This window comes from Symphalangus syndactylus, chromosome 2 (genome assembly GCF_028878055.3).
Source record: "Symphalangus syndactylus isolate Jambi chromosome 2, NHGRI_mSymSyn1-v2.1_pri, whole genome shotgun sequence".
Taxonomy (NCBI): Eukaryota; Metazoa; Chordata; class Mammalia; order Primates; family Hylobatidae; genus Symphalangus; species Symphalangus syndactylus.
Window position 1 is genome coordinate 88,237,999 of NC_072424.2, and position 15,456 is coordinate 88,253,454.

General features: G+C 44.6%; 1 protein-coding gene across 6 annotated transcripts in view; it reads right to left on the bottom strand.

Moving 5' to 3' along the window:
• Positions 1-260: 260 nt before the first annotated feature.
• The window catches only part of DDO (D-aspartate oxidase), a 28,024-nt gene continuing 12,828 nt past the window's right edge, over positions 261-15,456 (bottom strand). For 4 of the 6 annotated variants that reach the window (XM_055243536.2, XM_055243525.2, XM_063620068.1 and 1 more), the window contains one exon: positions 4,020-5,590. In XM_055243536.2, coding sequence (XP_055099511.2) covers positions 5,023-5,590 — 568 coding nt within the window. In that variant the 3' untranslated portion in view covers positions 4,020-5,022. Of the gene's footprint in view, positions 770-4,019; positions 5,591-15,456 lie in introns of those variants that run through there. The other 2 variants (XM_055243559.1, XM_055243547.1) reach the window with 1 other exon arrangement.

The window sequence follows — 15,456 nt, forward strand, 5'->3', positions numbered from 1 at the left end:
AATTGAAGAAACATTGGTTATATTTACAAGATCTGGCTAACGCATTCCCTTTGGCTACTTAAGGCTGTGATTTATAGGCAGCAAAGTCACTTAGGATAATAAAACCCCCAGGCCTGGTGGCAAACTACTGAGATTTTTCAAGAAGAAAGGGACCACTTAAATATCTCAATTGGCTTTTCTCAAGTGAATGATATCCTGAGGAAGCAGGTTTCAAATGTGTCTCCATCATTCACACCCTTAAGAAGAAAAACGAGAGAAATAAAAAAATGCTACATTTATTTCAAATATTTGACAAGTTATGAAAGTCCTGGAACAGGTTTCTAAGAACTACAACTCCCAGTGGACACATGTTCCACCATCCTTTTCTTCCTTTTCTCTAAAAGATTTTAATTGATTGAGAAAAACTGGTTCAAATATCAATTGATTTGAATGCATTATTCAATAAAAGGAAGAATATATGTCATTTTAAAAAATAGCCTTTCTTCTATACAACTGTGTCCAACTGGGCTATGGCCTTTCTGTTTAACTTTTTTTTTTCTTCCTAAGCAAATAAAATCCCAAAAGTTAAAAAAAAATCCTAAAAGTTCGTGTATAACCTTTGCCTGCTGAAGAAGCACAAGTTGGCAATGACAGGGCTCAAAGCAGCCTCGTTCCTCTGGGTCACGGGCACAGCAGGCAAACACTCAGCCACAAAGGCCAGACACTTGAAAGCAGAGATTTAAGAAGGAAATCAGTTGTTCTTCATGTTCAGAAAAAAATGAAAGGTGTTCTGAAACAGAAAACAAGGAAGAAAAAATAAAGCAATCTATTCTCAGGCAGTAGCACTGATTACCCAGGAAGACCTCAACTTATATAAACATTGAAATCTTTGAAGTAAATGAAGATCAGCTGTGATGGTTAATTTTATGTGTCAAATGGCCTGAACTAAGGGTGCCCAGCTAGCTGGCAACACATTATTTCTGGGTGTATATATAAGGATATCTTTAGAAGAGATAAGCATTTGAATCAGTAAGCTAAGTAAAGAAGATTATCTTCACCAATGTGAGTGGACATCATCCAATGTGTTGAGGGCCTGAATAGAAGAAAAAGGTGAGGAAGGACAAATTTGCTCTCTGCTTGAGCTAGGACATCTGTCTTCTCCTGTCCCTGGATTTCAGCACTGTGGCCTTCAGACTTACTCCACTGGCTCCTCTGGGTTTCGGGCATTCAGGCTTGGACTAGAACTACGTCAGCTCTCCTGGGCCTCCAGCTTGCAGACAGCAGATCATGGGATTTCTCAGCCTCCATAATTGTGTGAGCCAACCCTCATAAGAAATTTCTTTCTATATGTCTACATATGTCCTACTGGTTCTGTTTCTCTGGAGAACCCTGACTAATATACCAGTCAAATGAGAAATGCAAAGGCTATTTCTTTAGATTTTACTATAGCAAGGGAGTCAGCCCATCACACTTACATTTGGCAGCGATTCAAAGGTAGGCAGAGGGGTGAGAAAGCTTCACAACAGAAAAAAGAGAAGACTCCGCATATGTCCTGATAGGCATGAGGACACTGTAGGCAAGTTAACTAGAAGAAGAGCATCCTATATGGTGGGTCCTAAGTTACAAGTGGGGCCCAGCATATTTTTTTTCTCTGATTTGTTCTAAGTTAGAGGTGGGGGCAAAAATTAGGGATGCTGTCAGTTATTAATCAAGTCCTGGCCATTTTGTGCAAATTGTTACAGAAGTTATTGTTTATCTTTCTGGATTATTTCTAGAGATAGCAGTATGGCTTCCTGCAAGTCTGATATACTCGTATAGCAGGCTGGCTTCGTGTGTTGTTTATTGTAGATAAGGGAATTGGTTTCCTGAGCAGGTTGCTGCAGCTTGTGGGCCAGAGTTCTATTTTTTTTTTTTTTTTTTTGAGGCGGAGTCTCGCTCTGTCGCCCAGGCTGGAGTGCAGTGGCCCAATCTCGGCTCACTGCAAGCTCCGCCTCCCGGGTTCGCGCCATTCTCCTGCCTCAGCCTCTCCGAGTAGCTGGGACTACAGGCGCCCGCCACCACGCCCGGCTAATTTTTTGTATTTTTAGTAGAGACGGGGTTTCACCATGGTCTCGATCTCCTGACCTCGTGATCCACCCCCCTCGGCCTCCCAAAGTGCTGGGATTACAAGCGTGAGCCACTGCGCCCAGCCCAGAGTTCTATTTTTATATGTGGTCTAGCTATTGTCCATTTGTACATTCAGTCTGTTGTCTTTCAGATAAAGACAGATAGCTGTCTTGGAGCAGCTGACCGATAGCCAGCAAGGTGATTCCAGTATTTCTAGAGAGCTATTTTGGGACAGCTAATTCTTCTAGGCCACCTTGCCCAGAAGTGCCTAAGGACACACTTGCCTAAGTGAGCACATCCCTCTGAGCTCGATGCCCCAAGATTGCGAAGAAGGAAGGGAAGGATAATGGTGACGCTAGCAGCAGGGACCTAGAAGGAGGGGAGGGAAGGAGTGCTCAGTTGTTCTCAGCCCTGGCTCTCAGAACTTTGTGGACAGCTTTAAGTAAACACTGATGCAGCAGCTCCGCCCCACTCACCAAAGATTCTAATTTCATAAAGCAGGGCTGGGCATCAACATTGTTTAAAAACTTCCCAGGTGATTCTAAGGTGCAGCCCAGGTTGGCAGCTACTGACCAAAATGAATAATGTTTCAGAGACACTGGGAACAAATATTTAGCAATTAGTGAAAATGAAATCAGGGCATGCAGCCACGACCACTTTCTCAAGAAGCCTCCAATCTTGCACTCTTGTAGCGTTGCACTTTAGAAATATAAAATGCAGAGTGAAGCTGAACTAGAGTAACAAATAGGCAAAGGTCATAGAAGGTGAGCCCACCACACACAATAAAAATGCCACAGGATCTAAACCACAGGCATAGTGAACAAAGGAGTACACTTAAATCTGCTTCGAAATGACTGAAATTCTACCTATTCTGAACAGGGGCCTTCATTTTTATTTTTAACTATTAAAAAGTTTTTTCCTCCTTTAAAAAATGCCGTTTTATCATAACCTTTTATTTCTCACAGATTACGTATGATGCCTATGTGTGTTTCCAGTCTGTCTAAACTTATACATTTCTCAAACACTTAAAACAGAATTCAGAAGAGTTGCACGTGGGGTATATAAACTCCAAAACCTCAAAAGAAGCACACACACACTCTATATACCTGGTATCCGTCTTTTATTTCTAGTCATTTCTAAATTTTTGAATGCACCAATGTATCTGAATCTGATACAACACCACCCCCTGGTGGAAATCTATAGGAAAGAGCCCACACTTGATTTTACTTGAGAATGTTAATATTGCAAGGAATGATTATGACTGCAAAAAACACTGGTGGGCTTCTCTCACTGTCTACCAGCAGAATGTTCTCTGCAAACAAAATCATATGCAAGTTCTGAATGAACACAACAGTAAAGCTGTAACTGTGATGAGAGCTTTCTCTTTCCCACACTTTCATTGGCAACCCCGTATCTCATTCAGGATGTCCAAAACATAACTTACTGTATCATTTAACGGAAGTAGTCTTCCCAAAAAATTAAAATTAAATCCATTTCTCCTCAAGCCTTTTTTTTTTTTTTTTTTGAGACGGAGTCTTGCTCTGTCACCCAGGCTGGAGTGTAATGGTGCGATCTCAGCTCACTGCAACCTCCATCTCCTGGATTCAAGGGATTCTCCTACCTCAGCCTCCCAAGTAGCTGGGATTGCAGGCACCCACCATCATGCCCAGCTAATTTTTGTATTTTTATAGAGATGAGCTTTCACCATGTTGGCCAGGCTGGTCTTGAACTCCCGAACTCAAGTGATCCACCCACCTCAGCCTCCCAAAGTACTGGGATTGCACCAAAGTACTGGGATTGCAGGCGTGAGCCACCGTGCCCAGCCTCCTCAAGCCTCTTTAGCTCAGTATCAGCATGTCATTTTCCATCCACCCAAGCTCTCTAGAGGATTCACAATACACATGCACACATTAAAGGCTCTGAGTAGGCCTGAGTCAAAAAACAGGTTAAATTCATTTAACTCAACAATCCCAACTCATTTTCTTGTGAGACACATTCCCCTCCTCCCCAATACTTCTTAACAAACTGCGGAATACTCTGATTATATTTCATTCAGAATGATTGTTCCACCTTAATTAGCAAATTAGTTCTTTGGCTGCACATGCTGTTCATCTTCAAAAATGCTTAGTCAAAGCCAACCATACTGCAAACCAGCTCTCAATCATTTACAGTAATGGAATGTACAACCCCTAGGTGTTTGACCCCAGGCAGCTATTGAATTGATATGACATCCATAGGCAACTTCATCTCTGTCTCCTACCATCATTACCAGCTGAGGGGAGGAAAAGGTTGCTGCTAGTACTAGGAGCAAGCATGCTTTGTCTTCAATTAAACGTCATAATCCAGCATTGTGTGAACACAATGTAATTTTATTTAGAGGAATTATGTTGCTGACTTGGCTATAACCTAAGAAGATTACGGGCAGCTCTGCAACTGACAGTGATTTAAATGTTTTCCATACATTATCTCCTCCTGTGGATTTATAACCCAAATGATATCAAAATCTCTACAGCTTCCAACATTCATATAAATCTGCATAGGTCCTTGGACATCAGTTCTAAAGAAATTTTACTCTATAAGAAGTATTTTTAACAAAAAATAGAGCTTTATGCCCTATGCCATTAATGCTAGACTTCCTAAGCAAGCTTACATGTTGCATCGTTTCTTTTGTTGTTGTTGGTTTTTTTAGAGGTGGGATCTGGCTATGTTACCCAGATTGCACTCAAACTCCTGGGCTCAAGCGATCCTCCTGCCTCAGCCTCTCAAGTAGCTGGGACTACAGGCATGCCACTGTGCTCAGCTTACATGTTACACCACTTCTAATGTTGAAAACAAAGAAATGTCTAATTAAACTTTCATGCAGTGGAAAAGTGATTTGAACCTGTTCTGTGCTTTGATCAACAGTCTCTCAGTCTATTTGCTGTCATTTTATGTCATCTACAGCTTAGACTTGGGAATGGGGGTCCTGAGGGCATGGACACACTCGCTCACCAGCCTGGCGGCCTCCAGAGCAGTGCCCCAGTGCACCGAGATGCCCCCACTCCCATGGCCATAGTGGTGGACTACAGGCAGCCTCTGTCCATCTCGCACAAGGAGCTCGGTCTGCAGTCGCACGGCTGGCCTGTAGGGCCTCAAGCCCACCTTCTCTCTGATGTTGCAGGCTCCGTGGAGGGAGGGTTCCAGAGCACAGCATCGGGAAAGAATCTCTCTGCTATTTTCTGCATCCGGGGACAGATTCCAGTCCCCTTTTTGCCTAGTTCCACCTAGGGTTACATGGGATGTACCAGGATAAATATATGTCAGCCCACTGCCATCTCGGATAAAATGCTCCACCCAGGGAGCCTGAACTTGGAGCACTTGGCCCCTTACGGGGAAAATCTTTGAGTCTCCTGCAAGCTGTCTGCTTCCAAGGCCTGAACAGTTGACCACGATGTCAAAGGACGGATGAAGTTCCCACAGGTCTTCTATTCGCCGAGTGAGTGTCCAGCCTCCATTTCCTTTTATCCTGTGGAACAGAGGCCATGAAGTGAGCTTTTGTTAGCGTCCTGATCAACTACTTCCAGGAAGTAAAGAAAAGGAACCCAGAAACAAAAATTAGGCGATGATCTGATGAACAAACACCTCAAGAGCTTCCAGGGCCCAATCAGGCCAGATTCTAGCCATCAACTGCTTCACATCCTAGGAAGTGGGGATTTCTAAAGTTGAATCTAAGTGGAAACCACTTGAAAATTCAAAACAAAGGAAATGATATGCTTTGCCCTTTTAAAATTTTGTAAAATTCCTGTATTATTCTAGATGCTGAATAAATGCCAAGTTGATTTGGTATTTCAAATGTCCAAGCATTTGTTATTTATACCACTTATTTAACACCTAAACTTACTACCTTAAACATTTTATCTCATATTGTTAACTCTTGCATGCTCCTTTGTATTAGCCTGGTCTCCCTAACTAAAAGGTACAGGGGTCATATCCCCACCAGCTTTATGTCTACAACTATGTTAGCACGAGAAGAACACAAAATATTTGTAGCTGATGAGCTAAATGGCAGCTGTGATTGGTAATTATTATATTTTTTGGACCAACTATATCAATAATGAAAAGAAATGGTTTATCCAGTACCTGTAGTCTTTATTTAAATTGAGGTAAAATACACATAACATAAAATTTACCATTTTGACGATTTTTAAGTGTAAAGTTCAGTAGTATTAAGTACATTTACCTTGTTGTGCAACCGTCATCACCATCCATATGCACTATCCATCTCCAGAATATTTTTATTTTTTCTGAGATGGGGGTCTCACTCTGTCACCCAGGCTGGAGTGCAGTGGCGTGATCTTGGCTCACTGCAGCCTTGAATTCCTAGGCTTAAGTGATCCTCCCACCTCAGCCTCCTGAGTAGCTGAGACCACAGGTGTATGCCACCATGCCCGGCTAATTTTTTTGGTATTTTTGATAGAGACAGGGTTTTGCCATGTTGCCCAGGCTGGTCTGCAACTCACGAGCTCAGTCGATCCACCTGCCTCCGCCTCCCAAAGTGCTGGGATTATAGGCATGAGCCACCGGGCCCGGCCTTCAGAACTTTTTTAATATCGCAAAATGGAAAGTCTACTCAATAAACAATAACCCCCAGGACCTGTAATCTTATTCACAGGTTACTTGTAGAATAGAGAAAGAGACTATCAGCAGCTCTGTTCAATAGACGCAGGCCGAATGCTTGCATGCAGGGCGCTGCTAAGAGGGACCAGGAGGGTGTGAGTGACAGTGCCCTTCCTCAAGGGCTGACAGAGGAACTGGCAGACAGAAGTGTAAATGCTTGGCAGAATGGACTAAGTTCTACAGGAGAAGTGGTGTGAAATCCGAAAGCCTGGCTTTATGTCCCAGCTCTGCCTCACATTAGCTTTGAGCTCTTGGCCAACTCACCTCACTTCTCCAAATCTCAGTTTCCTCATCTGCATCATGGGGAGGATACCTCCCTTGCCTGTCTCACAGGATGGTTGTGAGGTTCCAATAAAATAATGGCCACTACTTTGAACAGTCATCAATCACACTACATTTTAGAGGACCGATATCAATAAATCACAAATTCCTCAAGGGGAGAGATTGTATCTTATGCTTCTTACCATTCCTATGACCCAGCTAAGTGCCCCACACCAAGTGGACTGGAAGTAAGTGTTAGCCAGTACTAAAGACAATATGAAATCCTGATTTGGACCTGTGATGGTTAATTTATGTGTCAACTTGATTGGGCTGTGGGGTGCTCAGATACTTGGCCAAACATACTCTGTGTGTTTCTGCAGAAAGTGTTTTTGGATGAGAAAAACATTTAAATCAGTGGGCAGAGTAAAGCTAATTGCCTTCTTTAATGTGGGTAGGGCTCATCCTATCAGTTGAAAGCCTGAATAAAACAAAATAGTTGACTCTTTTCCAAGGAAGAAAGAATTCCTTCTACTGGACTGCCTTCCAACTGGGACATTGGCTTTTTCCGGAGTCTCAAGCCTGCTGGCCTTTGGACTGGAGCTACACCATCGGCTCTCCTGGGTCTCCTGCCTGTCTGTCAACTCACCCTGCTGATCTTACACATCCTATTCATTCTTTTTCTCTGGAGAGAAATACAGGGTGGCAGAACTTTGGCATCTTCTCTCTCTGGCTGCTGCAATCCAAGCCGTTTCAGGGAGAAACTGGGAAGGGCTGACCTTGAAAATGGAGGCAGAATGCTTGTATCCTGCCTGCCCCTAAGAGAGCAGAAATGATCATCACAGCAGTTCTGAGCACTATGTACTTTCAAGGCCAGATAAACAGGTTTAATGTAAAGGAAAATAATAAGAAAAGACAGAAACTTCTGCAATGGTGGTCAATGACGGCATGGGTTTGACAACTAATTTTAACTTAGCAAGGAGGGACTCTTTGAAGTGATTCTAACTTTCCACCCCACTTCCTGGTTGGAGAGTTTAACTGAAACTTGTATTAAGATCAGCAGGAAACTGGACTTCTGATGCTGGATTGCGTTTCTAGAAAATGCCTCATGTTCGTGGTGGTGCACGCCTATAATTCCAGCTACTCAGGAGGCTGAGATGGGAAGATCCCTTGAACCCAGGAGGTGGAGGTTCAAGCCGAGATCGCGCCACTGCACTCAAGCTTGGGAGACAGAGCAAGACACCATCTCAGAAAAGAAAGAAAAAGAAAGAAAGAGAGAGAGAGAGAGAATGCCTCACGTTGATGAGCGTGGAAGAGACCAACATTGCTACTCAATGGCATCTTAGACCCTGACCCCAATAGCTCAGCTTCCTATTTCATCAAATGCAAGTCACAGGCTGTCATCTCAGCATCTTTGCAGTTCTCTGCATCTGACTGAAGGTCAAGCTGCTGGGCAGAGCTCCATCTGCTCAGTCTCTTCACACTCCCTCCCTCTGCAGAGACCTCTGAAGTCTGTCCACTGAGCAGTTTCAAGAACAGTTTGAAACCTCTGGATTAGACTCATTGATTATTCAAAAAGTATTTGTTGAGGGCTTGTACTGTGCCCAGCACCCTTAGGAGGCAAGAAGAACTCAGAGGCTGTGCTTGCTCTGAGATCACATGAACCTGCACTGCACTTCCTATTAAATGCAAGCTGCATTGCCAGCATCAATGCTTCAAACAACAGAATCTAAATTCGGTTGCTTTTTATTCTAAAAATCCAAGGAAGGGAGTATATTGTTTACCTGAGGCAAGGAAACCACAGAAAAGAATCTGGCAAGAATCTACACTTTGGGGCCACAGAGAACCAATAAAGCCAATGGATTACTTTTTGGTGTAATTAAAAGTAGTTAAAAGAGAGAGAATGAAGCTGGAGCTACTGTTTTGTTTGTTTGTTTGTTTTATAAGTAAAACCTTTCACAGATAAAAAGTATTAAATATAGCAAGTATTATGGGGACAGGTTTTTTTGGCTCTCTCAGTAAGAATAACCAATTTAGAAGCTTAAATTATGTTCTTAAACATGTAATAATAGATAAATGTTTTTAAAGGTAAAATAACTCTGTAAAGGTTGTTTTTCCCCTTAACATTGGCACAGAAAGAAGAGTAAATTGGAGTTTTGTAGTAATACTGAGCAGAGGTTTCAGTGTGCTGATAATCTTTCAAAAAGTGAACACGAAGAAAAGACCTTTAAAAAGAGCTTAGGAGGCCTCTACCCTTTACCATTCATATGACCTCGGCCAAGTTATTCCACTTCTCTAAGCTTTAATCCTGTATCCGTAATATGGGGGTAATAATACCGACTCCCTAGGCTTGTCTTGAAAATGAAATGAGACAACATCTGGAAAAAGCATAACACTGTGTCTAACACACTATAGCTGCTCAATAAAGACCTTTTATTTTAAAAGAAGTGCTTAGGGGTTTTTCATGCTGCTGTAAAATACAAGACCCAGTGCATTATCTATGAGTATTCTTACCCTCCATACCTGTATATCACTTATGTTTCATTAAGGATGATATTTCAATTTTGAAAGTTTTAACTGATCATTATTTGAACATTATGTTGATTTTGTAGGGTTTTTTTTATTCTTACATTGTAGATTCCATGTGTTAATATTTGAACATTATGTTCTGTGCTCCAGATATCCTAATTAATTAAAACTCAGAATTATTTTCATAATTTGGGGGAATAAGAGAATCTGCCAGCCTTGGGATTTCAGCAAATTTTTAAAACTCACTGAAATTGTTTCCTAGGGATAAGAATGCCTAGCTTATAGGGTTTTTATGATGATTATGCAAGAATTAAATAAGTGCAAATGTCTTTTCTTTTCCATTTCAAGGGTTCCCTGCTGGTCAAGCTACTGATAAAAGTCCAACCTGTGCCTGGTGACTTCTTAAGCTATCCTAATGGCTGGGCCTTGTCAGGCTTCCTGTGCTGGATTGTTCCCAGGCCTTGGATCCCAGAGGAAAACTCACTAAATGTACCTGGAGACTTATCACCTTTATGCTGTTGTAATGCAACCACATAGTGATGCCCATCATTATTATGTATCCCATGGGCAATGCATAAGATGGCACCAATGCATAGGAGGAAACTGTACCCAGAAGTCAGATGTTAAATTAGGTGACCAAGTGCCTACCAGGCTGCTTTTATGACCATATGAGGTCGTTATTCTGGAAGTTTGGGGTGACATGGTTGGAGGTACAAGAAGCATGATGACTTTCCTCTTGGGGCTTCTTGCAACTGAGCAAGACCTCATCCTGGACAGAAAGAATACCATTGTCCCAACCTCCCATGAGGAAATGGGGTTAGGGGCACTCAAGAAGCAGGGCTCATGAAATAGCCCCAGCATCCTCTGGTCATCACCCTAAAACATAAGAGTGTCCATTTCCCCAAGCTTAAGTTAGCCCTCTGCTGGACTGCATCAACCTGACCTACAAACATAGAGGATGGTCATCCTCAGTGCTTTTCCTTCACCTCACTGGGAGTTTCAGCAAGGAGGTAAATTGAGTTGGCTGTGCCCCTGAGGAAAATAAGAGTCCACTAAGCAAATCTTAGATGCGTACACACATACACACACACACACCCGGCCTCCCAGGAGCAAAGAGTCCCCTCATCCCCTCTCTGCTCTTGGAATCAGAGGCAATTCCTATACTCCACTGAAGCTGAAGCCATGGCAAGAAAGGAATCTCAGCACTAAACAGGTAGGTGGGGGCTGTGATGCGGAAAGCCCGTGGCTGGCAGCGGGGACAGGGGAAAAGACAGGCTCCTGGTGAGCTCCAGGGCAGACATGGCTGGCTAATGGGGCTAATGATGGTGCCGAGGAAGCCAGTTTCTTTCATAGGCATTCCTGTGAGTCAGGCCGAGCAGGAGAACACAAGATACAGGAGAAGAAAAAGATGGGCACTAGAGGACTCTCCCAGAGAAAGTTGCAGAGAGGCCTAATCAGCTAATCAGAGAAGGGGCAATGAAAGTACTGGGCAAGTAGCTCAGTGTGGCCAGTGCTGTGGTCAGCATTGGGCCTCCTTGGGGACACAGGATAAGGCATGGCCTCTTGGAAAGAGATCAATGTGTCCATGTTACAGGGCCCAGCACAGAAATAGGCCTCTCAGTTTTCTGAATGTTGTCAAAGGCAGGACAATCCTGGTCCCTCTGGGAGGATTGATTTAGGTGGGCTGCCTGGAGGAAGACTTAATGCCTCACTGACTCATTTCCTGGAATGAGCCAGTAATAAAGCAGCAGAATTTAACTCCACTGGCAGAATATGATATGAAATATGACCTGCATGGGTGATTCAAACTCTGTGGGGTTTTTGTTTGTGTTTCTTCTGTATATTATTGGGCATTATTGTTTTACTTTTTGTTTGAGAAGGAGATGATCTCTTCCATCTTTTGAAAAATAATAAAGATCTAATTTGTAGCACAAATTTTTTTTTTGTAGAAGTTTGTATTATTTCAAAAGAATCGTGCTTAGGCTGAAGCCATTGCTGTGTGGCTTGCTGAGCAAATGCTTATTTTTGAGTGAGAACACTGAAGGCTGAACACTCACATTGTGTGGAAGAGGCGTAGGTGGCAACAAAATAGACCTTGAGTGTGAGGAGCAAACAGAGATTGTGTGGCGTCCCATCTGGGTCGCCTGGAGGGAGGTTAGTGGGTGGCAGCCCAGAGGGAGCCCCAGGTGTCGCCCCCTCATCGGGACGCGGCCCTGCCGCCCGCCCCGCCTGAAATGCTCGCCCTGAAAGGCCCGACTTGGGCTGAGAGAAGTCCCGTACTGCAATGCCTCCTGCGGGAGGAAAGGGGACACGTGGCCTTGTTCCTCCACCAGCCTGGTCGGACGCAGGCTCCGGGCTGCAGGGAGCTAATGTGCATGGCCAGGGGCCACCGGGCGCTGTCTGTGGAGGCCACACACCGGGGGGGTCAGGAGGGAGCCAGGTCTCAGGGGCACAAGGGGGTGAGGAGCAGAGGCGCTGAATCTTCCCCGGCAGCACACCCTGTGCCTTCTGTCTGAGGCACTCACGTCTCAACCACCTTCCTGGCGGGCACGCGTATCAAACAAACGAACTGAAGAAGGTCTCCCCAGGACTCGGGTAGAAGGGCAGCCCTCGGTCCTCTCCTCCCCGCTGCCCATAACCGACCCACAGCCGGGAGGCGGCGTATTCCCAGACACCGCCCTCTCCTCCGGTCTTGGGCCAATGGCTTTGCGGTCCTCGCAGCCCCAAGCCCCCTGGCGGGGGTCATTTTAAGTAGCGGGAAATGCTGACCGCAGGCCCGCAGCCCAGGACGGGGTGGCAGGGTTGACCCAGGCCTTCTTCCCGCAGTCAGGGGTCAGGCCTCAAAACACAGAGATGATGGAACTACGGGGCCCGTCTTCTAGAAGGCGATGCTTTGGAAGCAGGAAGAAGACATCGTTCAGATAATATTTGATTCGGTGTGGAAATGACGGGGGCTGCCCGGAGCTAAAACACTCTCTCTCGGAGTAGTGGGAGGTGGGAGGGTGCGCAGGAGCGGGCCGGGGCGGGGACTGGCGCCCACTCATGGTCCCGCGTGGGGACCCCCAGCCCCCGCAGAGAAGGACGTTGCCCACGACGCAGGGCGGCACCAGGCCAACTGGGAGACTTATGAGGACTCCTCAGAGGAGGTGACTGTGTGCTGGGGGGGAGGCTGGCGTCCCTGCCTCTGCCCCTTCCCACAGTGACACCTCTTCAGGTGCCCTGGGCCTTCATGCCCCCTCCCTACCCCATCAAAACTCTCCTCATCTCCCCAGGGCCTTATCAACAATTCGCCTCTTAAAGCAAGGTGAAAGCAATGAGCCCTCTCTCCCACGAAGAGTTAAGCCTTTGTATTTCACTTCTAGACTTTAGAGCCAATGCTTCAATGAAAGTTTGGGCCGAAGAAAGTTTGTGAAGAAACGCTTCACACCCCCTTCCCTGATTATCCATAAGCTCAAGGTTGTCACTAGGACTCAAAACTTACTCCGGCTTATCTGAGCCGCACCTTCTTTCAGCTGGGCACCCAGAAGACCCCGCTCTGGCCCTTCTCCAGCCATGCTTTCTTCTTGAGGAAGTGAGTGTGTGGGGTTCGGGCATGCGCCCAGCCAGAGCCCTCTCCCTTCACTTCCAGCCCTTCTTCTGGTGACCCAGGATCCCCATATTCCCTGTCCTCTTCCAGGACCTGCACTGTCTTCCTCCCAGGGGCAGACTGTGCCACTGTGTGCACCCCGGAGCCCAAGGAGTGGCCAAAGACACCTGTCTTCAGGGAAGATATGGATAGAGCGCGGTGCTTCCCGGCATGCTCCTGGGCCCCTTTGTTGCCATGTGAAGATGCAGGACTCTTAGGAATCTAGAAATTCTAAATGTCAACTTGGACTTCCAGGTGGTTGTTGTAGAGGTGTGTTCTTTAACTACACCTCAAATCAGGATTTACATTGCAACAGAGTGAAAATTTCAGGGGACAGAGGAAAAGAGAATGGAAAAAGAGAAAAGACAATTTCTTTCTGCACTGAATTCATAAATTTAAATTGTGGCATTCCATCAGGTTTGTGTTAAGGGAAAGATGGTGGAAAACATTCATGAAAAGAAAATGTTTTTCTTCTCCAAATTTGGGGTGTGTGGAATTTTGTTGTCCCCCAAAGTAAAAAAGTGCCTTAAAAAAAAAAAAAGCAAATCAAGTGAACATATCAAAAAGACACAAGAGCAGTTTGAAGGGGCTCCTACTCAGCTAATCTTGGACAATTTGAACATCAAAATGATGGAGGGGGTAAATTATAATTCATTGAATAAAATAGGTATCAATTAGTTCATCCTGATATAAATACATATAGGAAAAGGAAAACTTCTTTACAGTAGAAAGCAAACTATATAGATGGAGTTATAAAATGATCACTTGGAAAACATCACAGTAATAAATAGTTCAGGCAAGAATCATCAATGGCAGGGCGCGGTGGCTCACGCTTCTAATCCCAGCACTTTGGGAGGCCGAGACGGGCGGATCACGAGGTCAGGAGATCAAGACCATCCTGGCTAACACGGTGAAACCCCGTCTCTGCTAAAAATACAAAAAAATTAGCCAGGCGTAGTGGCGGGCGCCTGTAGTCCCAGCTACTCAGGAGACTGAGGCAGGAGAATGGCGTGAACCCCGGAGGCGGAGCTTGCAGTGAGCCGAGATCGCGCCACTGCACTCCAGCCTGGGCGGCAGAGCGAGACTACGTCTCAAAAAAAAAAAAAAAAAGAATCATCAATGGATGCTAAAACTCGCAGGTGAAAGTACTACTTTCATAGGAACTTGTTTCATGGGAATAGGATATTTACATAGTTTCAGGTATGTCACAACAAAATATTTAGTAATTACGAAGAGAAAAAGTAGTAACCTCACATTAGAGATACCTGGCATTCTAGGTGATGAAAGTTGACAGCCCCAATAAGGGGAAAAGCTGATATCATCTTCCTCCTGCTATGATGCAATAAGGATTCAACATTACTTCTATGCATTCCCACCCCAACATGCAGGACCTCAATCCGATCCCGAGGAAACATCACACAAACCCCAATTGAGGGACATTCTATTATACGAAACAACTGGTCTGTACTATTCAAACTTGTAAATGTAATAAAAGACAAAGACAGACTAGAAACTAAAGAGACATGACAACTGAACACAATGTGTGACTATAATTGGGTTATGGACTGGAAAAAAATTATGTGTTGTGTGTATTTATACTTATATGTGGACATTATTTGGACAATTGGCAGAATATGAATAAGGTCCATAGATTATAGTGTTGTATCAACATAATGAGACTGATTTTATTATACTACTGTGTTTATGTAAGAGGATACCCTTGTTCTGAGAGCAAGTATTTAAATATTTAAACATGGGGCCAGGCACGGTGGCTCATGCCTGTAATCCCAGCACTTTGGGAGGCCGAGACGGGTGGATCACCTGAGGTCAGGAGTTCGAGACCAGACTGGCCAACATGGTGAAACCCCGTCTCTACTAAAAATACAAAAATTAGCTGGGCGTGTTGGCAGGCACCTGTAATCCCAGCTACTTGAGAGGCTGAAACAGAAGAATCGCTTGAACCCAGGAGGTTGCAGTGAGCTGAGACCATGCCACTGCACTCCAGCCTGAGCCACAAGAGAAAAACTGCAACTTACTTTCAAATGGTTCTGAAAGAAAATATGTATAAGGAGTAAAAAGAAAGCGAAAATAATGAAGCAAAATGTTAGGAATCTGTAGGAAGAGTTTATTAGTTTCTCTACCTCCCTTAGCTCTGTGTCCATTACCATCCCTGACACATACCCCTGGCCATCCCCACCCAGGAAAGCCCTTAATCAGCCCTTGACCATGTCTCTGAGGGAGAACAATACTCTTAGGTTCTCACTCATCTGCCTCTTTCTGATCTGCTGGAGACCACAGGGCTC